Source organism: Maniola jurtina, chromosome 2, assembly GCF_905333055.1.
Source record: "Maniola jurtina chromosome 2, ilManJurt1.1, whole genome shotgun sequence".
NCBI classification, from domain to species: domain Eukaryota; kingdom Metazoa; phylum Arthropoda; class Insecta; order Lepidoptera; family Nymphalidae; genus Maniola; species Maniola jurtina.
In genome coordinates, this window is record NC_060030.1 from 8,953,742 (window position 1) to 8,977,473 (window position 23,732).

Consider the following 23,732-nt stretch of genomic DNA (forward strand, 5'->3'; position numbering starts at 1 on the left):
CGAAATACATAACCAGTTGTTTTCTGCCGCAAAGCGTACTAAACGTTCTGACGGATAACTCGTCTTATACTGGTCAGATTTTATATTATGATTGAAATAAAAATGGTCTTACGGTCGCTTAGTTTGTTGATAGCTATAGTTTTGAATTGTGGTGGTGCTGTAGACATAGGTAAGTTAACTTTAAATAAAAATTTGGAAGGAACTTCGAACAGACATTACAGACATATTTTAATCATATTTCGAAGCTTTATATTTTGATAAAGTAAATCGATCTGTAAACTCTGCATAAATATTATGATGTTCTATAAAGTTATGCAAACATCACCTCTTAAAATAGTAAGTATAGATAGGCATTATAAACCAATCAGATAGTTGAAAGTTGTAACCTACACCCAGCATATACTAGGTATCTCATACAAACAAATCTAGATTCCCACAAAAGTAAGATAGATTAGGTACCTCTTTATATCCATACTACTTAATATTATAAATGTAAAAATGTGTCTATCTGTCTATCTATTACCTCTTCACAGTGTGATTTTGATGAAATTTTGTATTTCCATCCCGAAACCGGATATAGGCTTCTTGTTATTCCGGAAAATTAAAGGATTCCTATGGGATTTGAAAAAAAACTTAAAACCACGCTCGCGACAATACGTATGTGAACTATAGACGAATACATACTATTGTAGCCACATAGTTAGTACGATTTTCACAAAACTTACCTTTTCGACGCTGGCATTATACGCTGAATTCTGAATGTTTTATATTCCTACGAGCTATAAAATTCTTAAGATTAAAATACGAAAAATATTTTGTAATACTCTGTGAGATCGTGCGGAGTTGCAGACCTTGCTTTTAGGCGACCAAAGTCGAGGGCAACTGCTAGTGTTATAATAAATGGTTAATGTAATTACTCGTATATTATGTAAACAAAGGTCAGCAGTGAGTTTAATTTTATTTTACCTCATACCTACATAGGTAGCTTAAAAGACAATAATATTTATGAAGTTTTTGATTTTATTTGAAAATTCTGTACCTAACTATGGTAATTAACATAATAAATACCTAAACGAGTGAATAGATACGTATACCAAGTGGAATCGACCGAGATAAATGAGTAGCCCATACAAATATATATATCTGTTTTCAACTAAAATTAAATAAGACTGGAGTATCACAAGGTAGGATATTAGGACCCTTCCTTTTCCTAACTTACATAATAAATGATATGAAAATATTAATAAAATATACAGACATACGAAAAGGAAAAGACAAGGATATAATAATTTGGTACTGGCCTCTACGATACGGGCTTTCCTAGTTTAGGGGAGTATTTCAATTTAATATTGTGGTGTACTGAGTTTCACAAGTCTGTTAGATATTGAAACAAGCTGAGTATTTCAAAATACTGTACGTAGTAGGATAGATACATGAAAAGTGCTCATGCACTTAATAAATTCCTATTAGAAAAAATTCTATGAGGACATTAAAGAATATTCCTTGTAATAATAATAATATTTACCTACTTAGATTAGTAAATTAAAATATCGTCATTTTTTAATTTTAATTAATTATATTGTCTTGTATCTCTTAATCTTTTAAGATATTTAGATCCTATCCTACATATTTGGTAGACTATTTTTTCAGTGTATTGTAATAATAATAATAATAATAATTTTCTTTATTTAGGGTAAAAACCCAAAAAAATATACAAAAATGAAATAATAATTTATAATAATATTAACATTATTTAGATTAAATTCAAAATAGCACACTGGAGGTGAGCAATTTTGAGCTATTTTCTGTTTGAATCTCGATGCATCAACCTCCAATGTGCTATCATTGGACTGCGTAGGTCCTGGCCTACCACCTGGAGGATGCTGTTATCAGAGCCACGCAATCTTTCCCAGAAGGAAGATATCCGCGTCCTGATAACAGCAAAGAAATCGGGCATTCCCGCCTCGGCGAACATGCTCGATGCGCTGCAGTATCTTGGAAGCTTCATAAGGATGCGGTATGCATCATTATATTGCACCCTTATGGTGCTAAAGGACGCCCTCTTGTACCGGTACCATAACTGACAGGTATAAAAACACTGACAGTAAGCCCTGAAGAGGGTGCCCTTTACTTCTATACTGCATTTAGAAAATCTGCGCGCGAGCATGTTGCACCGAACCGACAATGCCCGCCTTTCTCGCTCCATGTCAAGATCGTCCTTACGATCGTCAGTGACGATGTGGCCAAGATATTTGAACTGCCTAACGACCCGAACTGCTGTCCCGTCCAAAAACACTTCAGGAATCCTCTCCGGACCCTTCCCTGCTTTAAAAATCAACATTTCTGTCTTCAAGACATTGTACTTCAGTCCGTGAGATTTAGCATAATTCTCACAGACTGACAGTAACTTTCTGAGACCTTTGACCGACGGGCTAAGGAGCACCATGTCGTCCGCATAGCTCAGGTTGTTAAAGCAAACACAAAATTATTACAAAAGTATTGTGACTTTCGTAAGTGCTTTTATAAGTCTGAAACGAAGAATAAATAAATACAAATACAAATACAGATATTTGTTTATTTGAAGTTGTATAACTTAAATGCTAATAATTATATATAATTACAACATTTAAATTTTGATCTCTCTCTTAATAAATTTGCACACTATTAAATTAGCCTAAAGCGACCATGGTTAGTGCAATTCAATACGGGTTTCATTGTATTCAGATCATTTCAAGAGGAATAGTAGGTAGATTCTAATAGGTCCTAACACATTCATACCCATATATTTTTTCTATGGAATAGGTAGGCGAAGCCGGGGCGGATCAACTAGGTTATTAAATTGAACTTATCTTGCGGTTGAAAATCTAACATTGTCAATCAAGGTTTTTGTGGTATTTTTATCATTATTGTGGTAACGTATCTATAGGTACTATACCTACTTGTGTCTAGATTATAAATTATTATGACTTATTTTATTAAACAAGTAAATACATCTCATAGTTATGCTATAGATCTTTGCTACTTATAGGAAGGAAGGATCCATACTAATATTATAAATGCGAAAGTGTGTTTGTCTGTTTGCTAGCTTTTCACGGTTCATCTGTTTGACTGTTTGATGGGTAAAGATATAGCATACATCCCAGGCTACTTTTTGTCCGGAAAATCAACTCGGGATTTAAATAACTGCCTAAATTCACTCAAAGTCGCGACTATCATCGAGTAACTAATCTCTAAGATCGTCAATTCTGTTTTATTTTCAGAAAAATATATGAAAGTATGTGCCAGAAACTCGCCCGATGTGAACGATTGTCTCATAGATGCCGTACAATACGGAATATCCGTGATGGCAAACGGCATAAAAGATTTGGAAGTACCCCCTGTGGATCCTTACGTCCAAAAGAAACTGCTATTGGAATATAAGAATAATCAGGTAAGATATCATCCACATTAATAATACCTATCATATGTGTAAAAGTGTGTCTGTTTGTCTATCAGTTACCTAACTCAGTTCCAAACATGTAAATAGCGGGTACAAACCTACCTATAATGACGTGACCACGACCCATGCAATTGGGTTCAAATATTGATATTTTATATTTCTACCTACCCGTTATTTAATAACATTACACCGAACCGTTATTTAAGTTTAATTGATAGCAGTCATTATGAGTCTCTTGTAAGCAATCATTTCCAGTAGGTATGTAGCTACTTATTTCAAGCGTAATACCGGAATGACTCTCTATTTCAACCAGCAATTTTCTTAGATGAGATTGCTTGATAGCTTCTACTAAAATGCTCATTATTTATGTATTTATAGTAGAATGTAATAGATAGAAAAGAAGTGATAAATTTAGCTACAATTAGCTCGAAAATGTCATTGCAAAAAAGTTTTCGCAACAAATTATAATGTTTTTCTAAGTTCCTTCCGGTTTCTATTCAAATCAAATCTTCTGTGTTTATAACAAAGTAGGCATGATTGGTCCTTGTAGATTATGACCTTTTTCTTTTCCTTAATTTAATTATTATTCTCTATAAAGATTCTCTAATTTCCCCATTGCTTCAAAATTGATTTCTATTAGGATTATAAATATTTCATTAGTAATAATAATAACCCATCCTTAACCTACCAAGTAATATGTAGATACTACCACCTATTCATATTTTTTCACCGGTATCTAAACTGGCGACCACGCACCGGAGACCCCAACCACTAGGTGGACAGACAACATCAAACTAGTGGCAGGGAGCCGCTGGATTCAGGCGGCGCAAGACCGTGGTGTGTGGAAGTCCCTACAAAAGACATGCGCAGCAATGGACGTCTATCTGTTGATAATGATGATGATGGTGATCTAATAGCTCGTTCACACAGGCTGCGTAAGCGTAGACGTAGCGCGTACCATTGCGTTGTAATATATGGAACTGTATGAAACATGGCACACCGCTTGCGTAAGGCGTGGACGTATGCGTAACCCGGGGGCCTATCGGCTAAAAATATATCAATCATTAAAGGACAGCATCAATGTCAAAACATGGTTTTTGGCCAATCCCATTGGCTAAATACCATGTTTTGACATTGATGCTGTCCTTTAATGATTGATACATTTTTAGCCGATCGCCCTGCCGGTGTATTAGGGGTTTACGCGCGTCTCTATGCACGTGTCACGTGTACGTGCTGCATACGCAATTGGTGTTAATCGGCCTTTAACTGGGATAGGCATTTTGGATGACCCAAATACTTAGTCCATTAATATCCCTCAAATCAGATTTGATAAAAGATTAGCTAGAAGATTCATCAAGAGCGAGTTTATCCCTATTTATAAATATTATTTCGGGTCTTCAGTGTAGACTGTCGTCTGTGTAATAATTGTAGGTGTTGTGTTATTTCATCCGATATGTATTTCAAATATAATTTCACAGGTACAAGTCAAAATGAACAATAGAGATATTCATGTGATTGGATTAAAATCTTCGACAGTCCGCGATGCCAGGTGAATATGTAATTTTGTTTTGCACTTCGCATGTTTCATTTTTTTAATATGCTCTTATATATAGGTACACAGTGGCAAGGACAATAATAATTATTACCTGCCGTGGAATATTACAGACTAAAATGTTGTACCTAAGTATGTCCATTAACATCTGTTGGTTAAAATCTATTGTGATAAAAATATTCTAATATTTACTTACTAATTATAGTTTAGTATAACTAATTATGCTAATACCTAAGTTCAATTTTATATTATACCGTCTACCATTCACCACTAACCGATATACCATCTACCACTAACCGACTTCAAAGAAAGAGGTTATCATATCGATCATATTACCACACGAGTAGATATTACCGTATAACAACAGCAAATCATTTATGATAAATTATAATTACTAATCAGTCACAGCTGACTATCTAAAAGTAATAACAATTACCTAGCATCTAATTAAAAGCTTTTTTAATTTTTAACCATTAAGTAGGTACTTGCCTACCTATCTAAAACATTAAAATTGATTTAGTTTTTAAATCAACCCTATTATTTAATTGGTTAAAGATTGCGTGCCGATGAAGATAGTTTTCATCTTGAAGTGGATATGTACACCCCCGCGGTGTCTATGACTGGAAAATACGAAGGCGGTGGTAGCTACAATGCATTGAACATCACTGCACGCGGCACTTATCAAGCCGACATGAGTACGTATGTCTTGCAATTATGCCACCTTACCTCACACTTCAGGATAACAACTTTTCCTTCATAATGACTAACCCATCGCCCAACACTTGGCACGGGTCAAACTCGCGCACCAAGGGTTCCGTACTCGGGTAATATTTCCGACATTTTGCACGATAAATCAAAAACTATTATGCATAAAAATAAATAAAAATCTGTTTTAGAATATACAGGTAAAGCCCTTTCATATGATATCCCACTTGATATAGTTATCTTACTTTGAAAATTGAAACACATTTTTTTTAAGGAAGTGATCACAAATTCACGGTTTTCGGATTTATTCCTTTACTTGTGCTTTTGACCTACCATCCAAATTTCATAGTTCTAGGTCAATAGGGATGTAGATCATATTCGTGAAGTAGATAGTATGTACAATGCACATACTCAAAATCGTCTTTTTATTTCAGCTGATCTCGTTTATACTTGGAAACTGGACGGTAAACCTGAGACTATTAATAATGACGTTTATGTGCGAATCAAGTCCTTTTACATGCGACCCGATGTCTCAAGTATGAAGGTTCACTTAACTAATGATGCTCCTGAGAGTAAAGAATTAAGTAAGTAATATTGATTGACTAGTTTATGCACGCGACTTGCGTGCAAACTCCTATTTTACCTATTTCAAAAATCCTTAGCTACGTTATATAACAGCCCAATTCTTCCAGCAGTTTTAGCTGTACGTTTATCAGTTAGTTTTTCCTTTTATACATAAGTGTATTAGATCACGTAAAGAAATTCCAAAGCATAGCCGCAGAGTAGAGCTTGCTGAATGGCTCTGAACTTTCTTATGAGGCCTATTAATGACTTATTCCAATTATTCCACTTAAATAAAAGGTATAATTGCATAATTTGATAGAAACACAAAGTTCTACGTTCTACCACTAGTGAGTGGTGACTCGACTCCCAAATATGGTCATGTATGTTCGACTCACAAAAACTGTCTTAGAAGCACAGTTTTTGTAATAACGTGTAATAATTATTATTACCAAGCAAGGTCAAGGCTTTTTGTACAAAACCTTATATTTATACCTACGTTTATGATATGTTACTGCCGGCAAAGTTCGTAGCATTATTATTAGGTACGTTTTTAGGTAGACGTAGGTATTTACTTTATACGTAGGTACATAATATAGGTACCTATCTACTCACATCACACTAATATCCTCCATACTAATATTATAAATGCGAAAGTGTGTCTGTCTGTCTGTCTGTCTGTCTGTCTGTCTGCTACGTTTTCACGGCCCAACCGCTGAACCGATTTTAATGAAATTTGGTACAGACTTGGGATACATCCCGGGGAAGGACATAGGCTACTTTTTATCCCGGAAAATCAAAGAGTTCCTACGGGATAAAAACCCGATATCCACGCGGGCGAAGCCGCGGGCATTCTCTAGTTATAAATAAAGGAGAAAGTTTGTATGTGTGTGTGTATGTTTGTTACTCCTTCACGCAAAAACTACTGGACGGATTTGGCTTAAATTTGGAATGGAGATAGATAATATCCTGGATTAGCACATATGCTACTTTTATCCCGGAAAATCAAAGAGTTCCCACGGGATTTCAAAAAACCTAAATCCACGCGGGCGAAGTCGCAAGCATCGGCTAGTAGTCAAATAAGTAGCCAAATAAAAGGCTCTACCGTGTATCTACTTGCATAGTCTTTAAGAGCATTTTCAGTTAGTTAAGTACCTACTTAATCGATTTTTTTTCTTTCAGCTGAGCTGGGCGTGAGGCTCGTAAACGAAAACTGGAAAGTGCTGTACAGGGAGTTGCTGCCCTTTGCAATGAACAATTGGGATAAGATAGGTACAAAAGTAGCGAACAAACTTTTTCTAAAGGTACCTTACAATCAGTTGTTTCCCAATAACTAAATAGTTTTTCTATTGTTTTCTACTATAAGATAACTACCGTAAGTTAGTAAGTAGTACTATTTTACTTTTGTGTGCAATAAAGTTTTTATTCATATTTAATTTTGTTAATAACTTTAGATACCTACATTCGAACAGTTAAATACTTACAAGTTCCTACACATAATGCGATTTGTAGAGTACCTACATACGTAGGACTAACCAACCTAGAGTAGAGTGATAATGATGCTGTAGGGTAGAAACATGATTAGTTATAAAGGCTCTAAATTACCGAGATTATGCTAAAAGGCTAAATAACAGGAAATTGGTGTCAAGTGGCAAAGTTCATAACAATTTATGTAAAATAAGTCCTTAGTTAGGTATGTACAGGTATTAAGTAAGTACCTACTTACTTTTAGTTACCAGTGAACGACAAAGCACAGAAGGCGCGTTTCTAAAAATTGACATTCGGTCGTTGCATTTTAATGGAAGGTATGGAATATTTCTATGTTTTTTTTGTTCACTGCTGGTTAACTACGAAGTTTGACTGTACGTGCCTACGTCTTGTTCTACAAAATGTTTTCTATTCATATTTTTCCAATGAACTAAGGTACCTAGAAATGATTAGGTACCTATACTGGAGAAACGGTTGGTCAGTTTAATGTGATCACATTTTGTAGTTTTCTAATGTGATACTTATTTACCTAAGATAAATAAATAGATACTATAGCTTAGGTATTTTTATTATGGTTTCATAATGTGTAGTTAGGTAATAAAATGTTTAATTTACTTGTTCTGCTGTTTTATTTTTCACGCTTTTTTTAATAACTACCCCGGAAACGTAAATTAAAATTCTCTCGAATATGAGTTTTTAAGATATTATTCACAAATTACTTTATAAGAATAATTATAAATTAAATTAGATCTCAAGTGCATGTCGGGCCACGCGCACTGTAGGCTTCCAAATTCCAAAGTTGCCCGTCAACACCACCTTAGTCTGTGCACCTGCCTTACTAGGCTGTTGTAAAAAATAACAACTTCATCAATTTTCAATGAAACTCTATCGACTCCAAGTAGTTAGGTACATGTTGTTGGTCGGCTAAGTACCTAATTACTAGGCAACTACTTGATATATCATTGTATGTAATGTGATTTTTTTCTAATAATTCGGTACTACCTAGCAAAGCTGTATATATCGTAAATCTGTGGTAGTAGGGCATGGGTACTAAGGTAAAGTTTCATCTAAATCGATAGTTCAAGATTTTTTTGTGTGGAAATCGGAATCGTAGGTAGTTACCTACCTGTACCTACAAACAAATCAATATGTCCCCTGTCCCGCTAGTCACGTTCGGTCTGTACCTACCCGCACCTACTGCGTGATTTTTTTCTGCTTTTAGCAGCGGTAGTTTTAACGACTCCATGCCATAGAAACTTCTGCGAGAATATTGCGTGAAGAAGGTTTGCTTAGGAAACTCAGTTATTGGCTTCTTTTCTGTGCATAAGCAAAACGTTACGCGTGTGTAAAGCCAACATTACTCTTTTTTGTTTGTCTTTGGTCTGTTTTGACAGATGACAGATGACAGTTTTGATTTTGAAGTTTGTAGATTTTTGGTTGTTATTGAAATTCTGAGTTTAAATTGAACAAAATGTTGATAAGATTTTGATTTGAATCTGAGAAGCTGGATTTTTATGTGATTGTTATTACAATATAGTTTTTATCCAATGGCTCTAATTCTGAAATATTTGATAGCCGGCTTAGTAAGATATTGGCTCATTCACACGGACTATTGGCAAACAATAGCAAATAGAGTTGAAATAGCGACGCCGCTGAACTCGTGGAAAAGGTTAATTGAGGGTGTTTACTTGTATGACCATGGCATAAATCCTTACGAAGGGGACTCGTTTCACGAGTCGCCAGTGATGCTCATCTTATTCCACTTTCTATTGAAAAAAGTACCATATTTATTACCAGTTATTTTTGTTGTATTGGACGCACTAACTGCTCACATTCTGTACATGACGTCGAAAGCATTCATACGAATATTTAAAGAATCGCAAGAAAGGGAGAAAGGAGATGTTGCAGAGGATTCAAAGACAATGCTTTTGAAAGATTCTCAGTTGAATGAAGTCCCTAACTATGTTCTTTCTGTGTATTTGTTCAATCCGTATTCTGTGCTGAACTGTGTGGGGATGACTACTACGGTTATACAGAACTTGCTTCTTGCTGTATCACTGTGGGGAGCCTCCAGTGGTCAAAGGATTTTGGCTTGTGTGTTCATTGCTCTGGCCACTCACCAAGCCCTGTACCCAATTCTGCTAGTTGTGCCAATATCTATTTTACTTGCAAATGTCAACCAAGGATGCAACAAGTGTTCCTACATAAGAACACTTCTAGTATTTGTGTTGTGCTGGGGATTCTGTATATTTATATCTGCCTTCATAATGGATGGATCATATGATTACTTCTATAATACATATGGATTTATGTAAGTGTAAATAATAATATTAAAATTATTTAGAATATTAGGTATTGATTTGCATTACTTGTGTAGTTCATCACATTTCTGGCAACCTAGAACTGCTGGTATTTCTAAGCTGATTTGACAGTCTCTAAGCTTTTACTTGTGTCTGGTATCTAACATCTGCAATTGGCTAAGAATGGATCTGAGCTACTTAAGTTTGTAATAAGTAATTCGTCATCTTTATTTTGCATTTTTTATGTACTTAAAAATATGACATAAAATACGTAGGTAAAATGACCTTTTAAAAAATGAGAATTATATTATATTACTAGCTGATGCCCGCAGCTTCGCCCGCGTGGATTGGTCAGATCCCCTGCAGCATCAGGATTGAGGAGTTGGAATCCAAATTTTGTATGAAACAATGTCGCAAAGTTCCTCTATTGATTAAAAAAGAAATGACGCAAATCGGTTCAGAAATTTCGGAGATTTCGGTGTACATAGGTAGAAAAACACAACTCCCTTCTTGAAAGTCGGTTAAAAAAGTAGCCTATGTTACACCCTTATCAATCCTCTACTTGTATGTGAAAATCCTGTTAAAATCGGTTCAGCCGTTCCGAAGATTAGCCTTTTCAAACAGACAGACAGACAGACAGACAGATAGACAGACAGACAGACAAAAATTTTAAAAATGTGTGATTCAGTTATGGTATCGTTCAAATAACCATATGACCTTAATATGTGGTAGTTATTTCGAAATTACAGACAGACACTCCAATTTTATTTATTAGTATAGATAATGTCATAAAAATATAAGATTAAATGAGCAAAGGTTATTTCTCAGTTGCTAATATTGTATTGTCATTATTTACAAATATTGTAGTTAATAATGATTAACATTATTTAGTACTTTCTAACTACAGTCAGATAATACCATGCCAGTGAAACTTATCACATTTCCTTTTTTTCATTTACAGACTGACGGTGCCAGATTTGAAACCAAATATTGGGCTCTTCTGGTATTTCTTTACGGAGATGTTTGAGCACTTTAGATTACTCTTTGTGTGTTCTTTTCAAATCAACGCATTGGCCCTCTACCTGGTGCCGCTTACACTTAGATTTTACAAGGAACCTGTGCTGCTAGCTACAGTTCTCATTGCACTGTCTACTATATTCCGGTCATATCCATGTGTTGGAGATGTTGGATTTTACTTGGCGCTATTACCTTTGTGGAGACATTTGTTTGTTTGTAAGTATTTTTAGTATACTTACATTTTTCAGTTAAAAAAATTCAAATTTTGTAACGAAACATTTTCTATAACTTGCTATTGACAAATTACAAGTAAAACTTAATCCAGGAATACTATATTCTCTGAATAATTTGATACTTGACATTAGTTGAGGAGAAAAGAGAGGGGGGAGGGGTACTAAGAGGTAAATTTTTTACCAAAACATTTCGAAAAATAATTTGGACTTGACAGGGTCCCTGGTTATAAATTGACACTGAGATAGAATACAATCATACTTCACAGGAATGCGAGAGCAGCAAGTGCGAAAATTTTGTTTTAGTACAGAAATGGGTTTTAAATTATAAACGGGAATAAGCACAGCCATCGCAAAATTTTAAATCTATAAAAACCTTTCAAATGAGTGTACAATAGTGAGATATAGGTTTTTTTAATGTGTGGGTAATACAACTCAATCACACAAAAACTACTGGACGGATTTGGCTGAAATTTGGAATGGAGATAAATTATACCCTGGATTAACATGTAGGCTACTTTTTATCCCGGAAAATCAAAGAGTTCCCGCGGGATTTTGAAAAACGTAAATCCACGCGGACGAAGTCGCGGACATTAGCTAGTAAAAAATAAATGCATGTATTAAACATCTGAAAAACTTATTTTTCAGTTATGCAGCAGAAATTCATTGTGGGCTGCGCTTTCCTAATAACATCAGCACTTGGGCCAACAGTGTGGCACCTGTGGATATACTCAGGATCGGCAAATGCGAACTTCTTCTTTGGTGTAACTCTGTCATTTGCGACTGCACAAATATTCCTCATCACAGACTTATTATTTGCACATATCAAGAGAGAATTTACGCTCAAAAATGGATCATCGCGGCAGGTTGATGGAAAACTAGCCAGACTGGTACTACGATAACTCCTTCGTTTTCTGTTAGTGAAGGTATAAAATAACTTTAACTAAATAGCATTTAATATAATTACTGAACAAACACAAAATATTTAAGAATTCCAATATGGTTATAGAGATTTAATTAATATCAAATTAATTATTATTATTATAATAACTTGGCTGGATCCCAAATCAGAATACAATACATTAATTCATAAAAACTATTTAGTGTAATATGAAAAACTAGCTGGCCCGCCCTGGTTTTGCTCAGGTGGAATTCCCGAAAACACTTTCTTAGTGAGGGCTTGTTATAGCAATGTTGACCCAAGTTGGTAAATGGATGGGGGGATTGATTTTGGAGTGGTCTGTGATTTTGGAGGTTCGAAGAGAATTTGGTGTCTGTTGGTTCTGGCTACTATCAATATAAACACCAAAGTCATTTGAATAACATTCTTTATATTTGCATTTAATACAATATTTAGTTTATAGTTTGAGTTTTAGCTAAAAATATGCCACATTATATTTTTTGTTCATTTCTGAACTGAACTGAACAAAAAAGATGTGCAAACAGATAAGCAGACAGAGAAAAAATTCTGTTTTGGGTTCTATATCAATAAATAATAATTGTATAGCTTCTTCCGATTATTCCAAAGTATTTTTAAAGTGCACGAGTTGTCCATTTACCTACAGTTTTATTATAAGTAAACATCTATACTTAGTTATACATAATACTTAGTTATAGTTTTATCCAAGAGTGACTAACTATAACCAAGTCATACTGTTCTAATTGTTTGTAAATATCAACAATGGCTGGCTGCTAATAAAATAGAATGTTTCTGTATTATTATTTTGTGTGAGTATTTGTTTTTCAAATTCATATTTGATTTTGTATGGACATTATTTTATATTGTTATAATTACAGAATCACAAACACGTATCACGAAATTTGCTATTACTTTTTTTGTATTAGTAACACTGGCATGCATTCCAAAGAGGGAAAAAGATTGCCTACACTTATTTTATAAAGGTCTACTTAGAACTGTTCATACAAAATTAGCATAATAATTATTATGTTTATTTTCAGTCAAATACTAATAGAAGCGTAAGTATATCTTAAGTTATTCTTTCGATGAATATTACAGTGATGTTTAATTAAAAATACATACATATATACTTATCACTGAAATTTCTATTGAATTATTATTATTATCTAGGGCCGAGCATGACTGTTATCCTGTAACACATTACTAGATCAAACTTTGACTCGATCTCTATAACCACTTGCATTACTTTATTTGGGTTACCATAATGTTTTTATAAAATAGTTATGAGAGGTTGTAATATGAAGAGAGTACGTGATTGTGAAATCTAATTTTAATTGAAGTAAAATGAACTTGCTTTAATTTATTGATGTCAATAAAATGTTTAATTTTTAAGTATGCTCTTTCATTTCTAATAGTTTTTCTAAAGAAAATTATTTCATTATACTGAGTACTGAATGTGATTTGTATCATATATCCGATTGAGTTGAAACTTTGTACAGTTTCTACTGATACTTCCGTGAAGGTTTTAACTAGCGAAGTTCGAACCTGCAAACTTTTGAATTACAGTTTGCTCTTTTATAAGGGATGGGATGAAAATCGAAATGTCGTATGTACCGAGTATAATAAGTCGCTCAGTGAAATGAGAAATTAATTAATTTATGAAATGTATTTATTATAAACAGCTTGTTCAACATATGATGTCGAGACTTCGACCACCTCAAGTTAATGGGGAAAGTGGAATACATTAATGTTTCCAACGGGTATATTCTTTAAAAAATCATTTTTTAACTCATTTTTTACATAGTTAAGTACCTTAGTATTGATTTAATGATTCATTCCTGAATGACTACGCCCCACTTGCACAATGAACCATTATCTTATCAGAAACAATCTGTTTGTATCGCGCACACTTTTCTTGCCGCGAAATAAGCAGTGTAATAAACTGATTATAATAGGCACATGTACCATTATGTTATTGTGATAATTCGTTAACTATGAAGGAACTGTTATTTTTTGTGTTAGTGTGTGCTTTGGGCAGTCGTGAGTATTAACTTTGTGTATGGGCGCGTTATTTAATGGGGGCATTTCGTAGGTAATTTTGAGGTATCTTAGTGTGCATAACAAGTATGTTGAACTTGATAACCTTTTCTATATCTATCCATACTAAGGTTGAAATCTATAGAGCGCACTTTGACTTTGCATAGACTTAAGTTTCAGTTAAAACGAGACATATTTATGCCAGCGGTATAACGCTGTCTCGTTTTAACAGTGTCTTAAGACAAAGTCAAAGTGCCCTCTATAGATCTCAGCCTGTGAAAGTGTGTGTCTGACTATCCGTTTAACCGATTTTGACGGAATTAGGTTTAGAGATAGTTTGCATCCCGGGGACGGCTATAGGCTACTTTTTGCCCCGGAAAATTAAAGAGTTCCCACTGGACTTTATAAGACCTAAATCCATCCATGATTCAAATAAGGAGAACGCCAGCAAGGTACAACGTATAGTCACTAGGCAGGTAGATACCTACCTAAGGAAATTACCTATACTTTTAATCTAGGTATTACAACTGGGTATCCACTAAGACCTAATAAATGAGTATTTAGAATTTGAACGGGTTTGCATGGATTTTTGCAAAATAAGATAGTTTAAGTACAATCTAGCTTTTCTACTAAAGCCAGCAAAATAAGCAGAATCTGGTCAGAAGATGGTCACTTGATACCCATAATATTATAATTTTAAAAGTGTCGCAACCGCGGCGCGATGTGATTTTTGCGTTGGTACCTATCTAGATTTTATAGACCTGAAGACTGACATAGGTACGCTATTTGTACCTATCCCGGAAAATCCGGGAAAACCCGGAAGTTCCGACGGGACTTTTAAAAACCTAAATCCCCGCGGACGAAGTCGCGGGCATCAGCTAGTATACAATAAGTACCTACCTAATATAAGAGACTGAAAAAGACCTATACCTACTAGTAAGTATTTTTTTATATCAGCTTCAGAAGAAGCAATATTATCAAGTGTGCCACCACATCTGTTGGACTGCTACCGAAGGGGAGGGCCGGATCTAGGGGCTCCTCGCAGGCTTGATGTCTTCCTATCGCTTTTGCGACGACTTGAGCTAAGCTCACGACTTGACATGAGGATGTTCAGCTCTGCTTTGCTTAGAAGGTAAATTATTTAAAGAGCTTATACTCGGATTAAAACGATAAAAAAACTTTTTCTCTTTGAGCTTCTACGTAATGATTCAAACATCGGGCTCCTACATATTATCCTCACACAACACTTAAAATAAGTAATTTAACGGAAAAGGAAAATCATGAGCAAACCTGCATGGTTGAGAGTTATCAAAAATGTTCTCGGCGGCGGTGTGAAGTCTGCATATCCGCACTTGACCAGCGTGGTAGACTATGACCTAAACCCTTCTCATTTAGAGAGGAAATCCATGTGTTGTGATAGTGTGTGCCAGCGATGGGTTGAAACTTGAGATGATTCTAATTCGAATGTACCTATGACCTAACCTTAAACCCTTCTCATTTATAGAGGAAATCAATGGTAGTGAGTGCCGGAGATGACTTGAGATGATTGTAATACGAGAGGTTTTATATTAAGCTTATTAGTGAAGTCCACAATATTGCTATGTTACTTGTCACAGACGTCCACCATAAGAAGTCAAAATTACCTAAATAAATTAATATTGAAGATGGTTAAAAAATTATTAAAACAAAATTAATTAAATTTATCGAATCCCAGAATTTTCTATGCCGAAGGAACCTTCTTTGAAGTCTTGTTCCTCTTTTAATTTAAAGAGCCTCCTTTGATTTTTTTTTAAATTTTATGTTCCACAGTCTTCGGCTAGATGGCATAGAAGAATCTCCCAACACAATAGAGTCAGATTACGTTTTACCGTTCAGAGCTTCTGCATTCCAATTCCATAAGTACAAACTGCTCATGGAACTGTTTCTGCCGAGTCAACCGGAACTGTTGGACGTTGACGACAGTCTAACGCTAGTCGAGAAATGCTTGCTTCATAAAATGTTAAGCTCTTCGGTGCAACCGTGGGAGAGAGGCGATGAAAATGTTGTGTGCCCTTTGTCAGCACAACGTCGACAAACTATGACGCGACAAAGTGCTAACAGGTAAATTATAAGACCCAAGGCATATGTGCATATGTATAGAGCCAATAGGCACATTTAGGACATAACTGCACTTATCAGCTTCAAGCGTGCAGTCCGTCTCATGGAGCACTTACTACAGCAGAGCAGAAGCGAATAAAATAATAAGTACATATTATTAACTTATATAATACTAAAATATTACAGAAGAGGTTAGCGTTAAACTACCTCTCCACTACGAAGTTAATGCTAATGAACTATAAAATGTGTGTAGTAAAATGTAGGTATAAATAGATGCGCTAATGCGCGCGTCGATAAATTTTTTTTAAATTGATGTTGTGACCTGTGTCCTTCGCGCATGTTTTGGGAAGAAATTTTAATTATTTGCTAAAAATAATTAAGTAAATAAACTTAAACTTTCCACAATTAGCTACGTCTATGTTATTAACCTACATATCCTCGTCATAAATCGTAGATACTCGTAGGGGCAAAGAGTTTGCCTGCAACTTTAATTAATTACAAATTATGCTTTAATGATATTTCAGAATTATCAGCAGATGTCCCACAGAAGGCGGGGTTATCAAAACAGAATGGGGCACCATATCGCCTGGCACTCTTGTAGCTGCACTCGCTTCATCGTTACAACCCCAACAAGTGACAATAAGCGATATTCTAAAAACGGATATCTTCAAAGAGGAGATTTCACAGGCTCTAGTGGACTCTGCGATGGAGGATTGGTACACGGAGCAATCGGTGTTCGATATAGATCTGCAAAGTAGTGATACTAATAATAATAATATTAGCAATTTGTGGGCTGCTACACTGGCAGGTGGGCATGCTGATTAGAATCTTATGCATTTGTATTGCTAGTTTGTAAGTAAGTAGGTATACCTAGATCTTGGTGCCTACTGCCTATCTTCATTAATTTTTCTATATACTTACATACATAGACATGTTATGTTAGTATGCCTAACATTAATTTTATTATTATCGTGATTCATGAATGATGCAAAACTACTAAAATAAGTAACCTAAACAAATGCAAAGCCAGTGGCTTGTAAACCATGGAACTACATATTTGGCATGGCAATGTATGTCAAACAAATATGTATTTTTATTCTTTGAGCTTTGCCTATTTGGAGTTTAATTTTTATAATAACTATGTTCATCCATAGTTATTCAATTTGTTTGTAGATAGGTACATATTTAAAAAAAAATATTGCTTATTCTTATTTAAAAAAAAACCTAAAAAGAGGATTGCATCGGCCGGGAATCGAACCCGGGCCGCCCGCGTGGCAGGCGAGCATTCTACCACTGAACCACCGATGCTGTTACTTACCTTGAGAAAATTTTAGATTGCTTTATTAGATAGGATTATATTTCCTGTTATATTTCAAATTTTTTTTTATCCTGTTCCGATGCTACAAAATATATTTTATTTTGAAGGTGACTTAGCGGAAGTAGTTGTGAACCAAGGCCCGAGAGTGGGGGCCTCTGAACATCGTATGTTGGTAGGCAGCAACAATAGATGGAATGACACACTTCTGCCACGAGATTATTACCTATTCCCACCAAACGGGACCGTACCAAACTGGCACTTTACTGATGCAGAGATTTTAGCTGGTATAGATGGTAAGTTAGATTTATCGTATGAGCCTAAAGGGAGGTAGGGAGAAATGTGAATATTTACCAAAAGTAATTGATCGGCATCTAGGCAGACTCGCAATCATCAATTTAAAAAAAATATAAAAAAATAATCATCAAACTAGTCAATTAGAATTATCTAGATTCTAGACTATTATTCTTTCAAAGTGACCTTTACATTACAGGTCTGATCCTAGCAAGTCACTTACCAACCTGGATGACACAAAGGCGGTCTTTACGCTTATCACAAGTATTGGATATGTACTACTCTAATGAAGGGGTATCATTCGATGCTACAGTGCGGGCTTGTAACAGACACGCGTTGTACTCCAAAATAGTCAATGGCTCCCATTTGATGAGGGAAACATCTCGATTCGCGCATATGCTATCGCTACAACAGATAACTGTGTATATTCCAAGGGAAGAGATGGAAAGGATGAGTGACGCAGCCGCCACGGCCTTTATGAATTATGTTCGTAAGTATGTACCAACTAATTAGGTGCTTACTTATCTACATTCGAAATAATACAACCTTAATTTATATGTAAATTAACATAACTTTGTGAACCATACTAATTATAAATGCGAAAATCGCTCTGTTACCTTTTCACAGACCAACCGTTTAGCCGATTTTGACGAAAGATAAAGAGATGCCTTGAGGTAGGTATATTCACGGGTTTTTTGAAGTCCCGTCATAATATTAGTTATCGCCTATCTACTTAGTTACGAGTAGGTATGTCTTTGATTGGGACAAAATTGGTACCGAGATAATTTGCATCCTAAAGACTGCCATAGACTAGCTAGATACCTACTTTATCCCTAAAACGGTCATAGGCTAGGTAGGTACTTCATCTTAGAAACCCTAGCATTTTTTTTTTAAAAGAATATTAGCCATGTTAAATGACTATAATATTCCCCTTTCCTCTCCAACTAAGCGTCAGACTTGTGCTAGGAGTAGGTACGACAATAGGTAGGTCGACCTGTCGGTTTTCAGTCCACTCCTTTACCGGTTGAGCTATTGAGGCTCTGAGGCTCATTTTTAGAAACCTAAATCCACGCTGACGCTGAAGTTGTGGGCATCATCTAGCAAGTCATAAACTAAAATTCAATCCAGTTTAGCAATGGTTAGATAAGTATTTACATATTATTAATACGTTACAGCAACGATCCTAAGAGATAACCACCAGGAATGCCGGAAGATGTTCTCAGACGTCCCTTCAATGGACTTGATAGTGGCCACCGATGGTTCTTGGAAGGGCTATGAGATTGAGCAGTTTATGTCGTAAGTATAGGTAGTTAATTACCTATCTATATCTACTTAGCTATTCTTCGCACTTACATACTATGAATAGATTAGCTGTCGCCCGCGACTTCCTCCGCGTGGATTTAAGTTATTCAAAATCTGTTAGATTTTCCGGAATTAAAGTAGTCTATGTGTTAATCCAGGGTATAATCTGTCTCCATTCCGAATTTCAGCCAAATCCGTTCAGTACTTAGAATAAAAACTTTAGTAATTTTTGCGTGAAAAAGTAATAAACACACACACATTTAAACACACGCCTCCAATACTACCCTTAATGTGAAATACCTATCACACTAATCACACTAATATTATAAAGGAGAAAGTTTGTATGTGTGTGTGTGTGTGTGTGTGTGTGTGTGTGTGTATGTTTGTTGCTCCTTCACGCAAAAACTACTGGACGGATTGGGCTGAAATTTGGAATGGAGATAGATTATACCCTGGATTAGCACATAGGCTACTTTTTATCCCGGAAAATCAAAGAGTTCCCACGGGAATTTTAAAAAACCTACATCCACGCGAACGAAGTCGCGGGTATCAGCTAGTTGATGATAAAATAAGATAAAGATATTCAAACTGTTCAAAGCACATAATAACTGTAAGAGTTAGAAGTCAACAATTTCTTTGCACGTCCACGTCGAGTATTTTATGAAAATCGTGGGTATTATTTGGTTCTTCCGTTCCTATAGATGGGTGGCAAACGCTCTAGCAGTGGAAGCCCACAGAAGTACCATCGCGTTAGTACACGGAAACAATGGACAGTGGATCGTGCCGCCTACTACTAACCTTACTTCTTTCTATTTCACCATTAGTAACTCCACCACGGAATGTACGTAATTGTCTCTTCTCTCTTTTATTATGTTTTCATCAGAAAGTAGTCATTAGTACTTACTATTCGCGAAATGGTGACTCAATCTGATTGGGTCCAGTATTCAGTCGCCATCTCAATCCAAGCTTTGATAGTTCTAATAAATATAACTGAGTTGTAAAGTGGTGATAATAAAAAAAAAGAATGAGTTTGTTGTGGGCTCTTCTCAGACTCAGTCATGTTTCTTGTCAATTAGTAAATTGGTGTTAGATTTTTGCTCAACAGTAATATTAGTAAAAGAGGTGATGATGATTGTGATCCTAAATTCTCCCGTGGAACATTGGCAGTAGGTTTTCATGTCGTCCTGTCTTTGGTTACTGCCTTGGCATGGTTAGACCAGAATCCCTCTCTTAAGGTCACCTCAATGGTGTGTTAATTCGTCCACGCAGACCTTCGAATAAAAATCGTCATTCGGAAAGGGGATCCCAATTCCCAACTCCCAACCTAAAAGTGGATCAACTTCAACTATGAAAGTTTTGGGACCAATCTAAATCGTGAAAAAAATGTTCCATACAAAACTGTCAATAAAACAAGGATATGTTTGAAACCTTTCTTTCACAATTTCTTTGTTTTGATCCCATGAAGTATTAAAGTAATTATTTAGGATGATTAGTGAACCCCCTTTTCCAACTGACGCTATTTTGGCAGGGCCAGTCCGCCTCAACCTCCCTAACGTCATATCTCGGATCATTCAACACAGTCGCAATAGAAGTCTGGAAGAAATCGAGTCAATGGCAAGTGCAAGCCACAGCACAGTTGTGCTCATCATCAGCCCCACAGACCGTCTCTCGTCTGATGAGCTGGAGCAGTCGAGGGTTCTGATGCAGTCCTTACGAAGGAGTTTCTTTGACGTCTACTTCGCTTACGTGGCACAGGATACGACTGACTTTCAGAACGTTAACAACGAGTATCTGGATTATTCGGAGCTGTTTATAACCGTTAGTACCTTCCTATTGACCATTTGCTCATCCGATTTAGTTAGAGTAGCCCCTTGTGTAGCCCATTATCCGATTATTTTTAACCGATTTTTTTTTAATCAATTTGCGGCTATCTATAACTGTCTAGAGCTATTTGCTTTTTTAATTTTTTTATCATCGACTCCTGTTATTATCGACCTACTCTTAGTTGTTAAAACTATTTTAAAACAACAAAATATTGTACAATTTTTTTGTGTTTGTAGGTAAATTCAAAAGTCATGACTGATATCACGGATGCTATTTATACAAACCTAGTGAAAACAGAAATTCCATCAAGAATATTCGGCTCTCAATGTGAGGTCAATAGCAGAGAATTTGTGCAAGCACAGTACGAGGATTTCGTACTGCCAGGCCGCAAACAAACTTATCGAATCCATCCATTTTATTTGAAGCAACAACCTATCGTTCAAGTGCAGGTGCATTATACTACTTTACTTATCTATAGAAATATAATTCAAAAAAACGTATTTAATAAAAATAAAAAACGTACTTTGGGCCTAGCTCTAGGCCAACCCTATTAATTAAATAATAATTAGGTTTTTTGGACTAACTACTACCGCCATCTACCGCAGAATTACAATAAAAAAGTTGAGCTTATTTACTCTTAGAGATGGCGCTGTTATTGTGGTTTGTATTTAATTAATAATACGACACTAGATGCCACTGCAAGTTTTTAAAATAAAAAATCTCATCAAGAATTAGAATGATAAAAATATTGTGTTTTGTAATAATTTATAAAATAATTAAAACTCTTCTTGGTAAGAGGTGAAGATATAAACTAAATGTGAAAGGACGATTGAAATACCTATTTTGCTCTTAGAAAAGAAAAATATCACCAATGACTTAATATTTTTGCACCTACTTAATAATTTTGTTTTTAGTTCCGCAATGATGGTCAAGGACAGATTCTAGTGTGCATGTGGCGTGGTGCAGATGTGTCTCGCAGCTGTCAAACGATCGTCGAACGAGAGATCTACATCTTCAACCTGACAGACCCGTGTCCTTCGCCAGACTTTTGCCCGCCAGCTCACTTCGTTGCGACTGCGATAACAACAACTAATTTATGTGCACGTAAGTTGATAAAAATATTATAAAAAAATAAAAAAAACGTAAATTCCACTAAGGCCCCGGGGGGATTCGAACCCCCGATCTCCTGTTTACTAGACAGGCGCTTTAACCAACTAAGCCACGGCGCCGATGAATGCTGAGGCGAAAATTAAAATCAGCTTCATAGTACGTAAAAGTTTATGGAATTAAGGATGTTGCATTGAATATTGAAACAACTGTTGCGGATATAGATAAATGAAGAACCAATTTTAAAATGCTGGCCATTCAAGTACGAGTTGGACTCGCACGCGAAGGATTCCGTACCATCATACAAGATAATATAAACACTATGTATATTTTTTCAGTTAATAAATATACATTATACATACATACATACATGTATTTTTGATTTGCAGCGCCAGCGGCCATTTTGAAATTCACCATCGTGTTTTTTTATAATTTGTTGTTTTAACAGCAATACACATTACATTACACACTGAAAATTTTAACTCTCTAATTCAGGTATGATGATTTATGAGATAGATAATATAGACCGCCGATAGACAGACGGATAGCAGAGGCTTAGTGATAAGGTCCCGTTGGCACGAAACCCTAAAAAGGATAAACCATCTTCATGTTTTTAGGGTTCCGTACCTGAACAGTGCCAACGGAAGTAATCCTTCGCCGTCCGTCCTTTCATCCGAATGTCTGTTAGCGGGATGTACATATCTCGTGAACCGGAATAGGTGGTAGAGTTGACACAGAATGTGAATTTCTATTAGCGCTTTTACAACAAATAAGAAGAAGTACAAAATGGCCGCCATGAAAATTAACAAAAATTAAAAATTGTTATATCTTTAACGATGATACGGAACCCTCCGTGTGCGAGTCTCCCTCGCACTTGACCGGTGTTTTTTTTTATTTTTAACCCCCGACCCAAAAAGAGGGGTGTTATAAGTTTGACGTGTGTATCTGTGTGTCTGTGTATCTGTGTATCTGTGTATCTGTGTATCTGTGTATCTGTGTATCTGTGTATCTGTGTATCTGTCTGTGGCATCGTAGCGCCTAAACGAATGAACCGATTTTAATTTAGTTTTTTTTGTTTGAAAGGTGGCTTGATCGAGAGTGTTCTTAGCTATAATCCAAAAAAATCGGTGCAGCCGTTTAAGAGTTATCAGCTCTTTTCTAGTTTTCTTGTAAAAAGGAGGTTACATAACCGTTAGGTTCATAATATTATGTCAATTGACAAAATATGTCAAGCTGTCAAGATGGACGTTGCCTTGATACATAATTATTTATTTGAAAATGATGTTTTGGAAAACTCAGATACTTTGTCGGGGGTGTTATAAATTTTTAATTTACACTTGTCACTGATTTTTATTTGTATCGCAGATGACGACTGTCGCCTTCCTAACCAAGTAGGTTACTACATACATCATTCTGGTTTGCGCTGTCTGCCGCTCTTGGGCTCCACAGCTGCAGTGACGCCTTTTTGGAAAGTGCATGTGGCACTTTCTCTTGTAGTCTCATTAATATATTATTGTTATTATAATAAAACACTTTAAAATTTTA

At 35.6% G+C, this 23,732-nt stretch overlaps 3 protein-coding genes and 2 non-coding genes across 6 annotated transcripts; 3 read left to right on the plus strand and 2 right to left on the minus strand.

Moving 5' to 3' along the window:
* On the plus strand, window positions 1-19,114 carry LOC123878050 (circadian clock-controlled protein daywake-like). Of its 2 annotated transcripts, XM_045925082.1 has the most exons (7): window positions 1-169; window positions 3,261-3,430; window positions 4,918-4,988; window positions 5,547-5,686; window positions 6,131-6,280; window positions 7,440-7,636; window positions 19,103-19,114. In XM_045925082.1, the coding sequence occupies exons 1-6, from the start codon at window positions 88-90 to the stop codon at window positions 7,592-7,594; spliced, it is 768 nt and encodes a 255-aa protein (XP_045781038.1). In that variant the 5' UTR covers window positions 1-87; the 3' UTR covers window positions 7,595-7,636; window positions 19,103-19,114. The 2 variants fall into 2 exon arrangements, with proteins under 2 accessions (XP_045781038.1, XP_045781034.1); XM_045925078.1 differs by lacking the exon at window positions 19,103-19,114 and having other exon boundaries at window positions 7,440-8,359.
* On the plus strand, window positions 9,148-13,603 carry LOC123878029 (phosphatidylinositol glycan anchor biosynthesis class U protein). The gene is made up of 3 exons (XM_045925056.1): window positions 9,148-10,056; window positions 11,007-11,278; window positions 11,941-13,603. Exons 1-3 carry the CDS (start codon window positions 9,293-9,295, stop codon window positions 12,192-12,194), a joined length of 1,290 nt encoding a protein of 429 aa, XP_045781012.1. The 5' UTR covers window positions 9,148-9,292; the 3' UTR covers window positions 12,195-13,603.
* LOC123878007 lies at window positions 14,092-23,732 on the plus strand. Its single transcript, XM_045925005.1, has 12 exons — window positions 14,092-14,251; window positions 15,206-15,380; window positions 16,058-16,348; window positions 16,870-17,153; window positions 17,771-17,956; window positions 18,154-18,444; window positions 19,130-19,250; window positions 19,958-20,097; window positions 20,785-21,074; window positions 21,317-21,529; window positions 21,995-22,184; window positions 23,553-23,732. Exons 1-12 carry the CDS (start codon window positions 14,206-14,208, stop codon window positions 23,723-23,725), a joined length of 2,400 nt encoding a protein of 799 aa, XP_045780961.1. The 5' UTR covers window positions 14,092-14,205; the 3' UTR covers window positions 23,726-23,732.
* Trnag-gcc lies at window positions 17,583-17,653 on the minus strand. The gene has a single exon. It is a non-coding gene; the product is annotated as a tRNA-Gly (tRNA).
* On the minus strand, window positions 22,236-22,309 carry Trnat-agu. The gene has a single exon. It is a non-coding gene; the product is annotated as a tRNA-Thr (tRNA).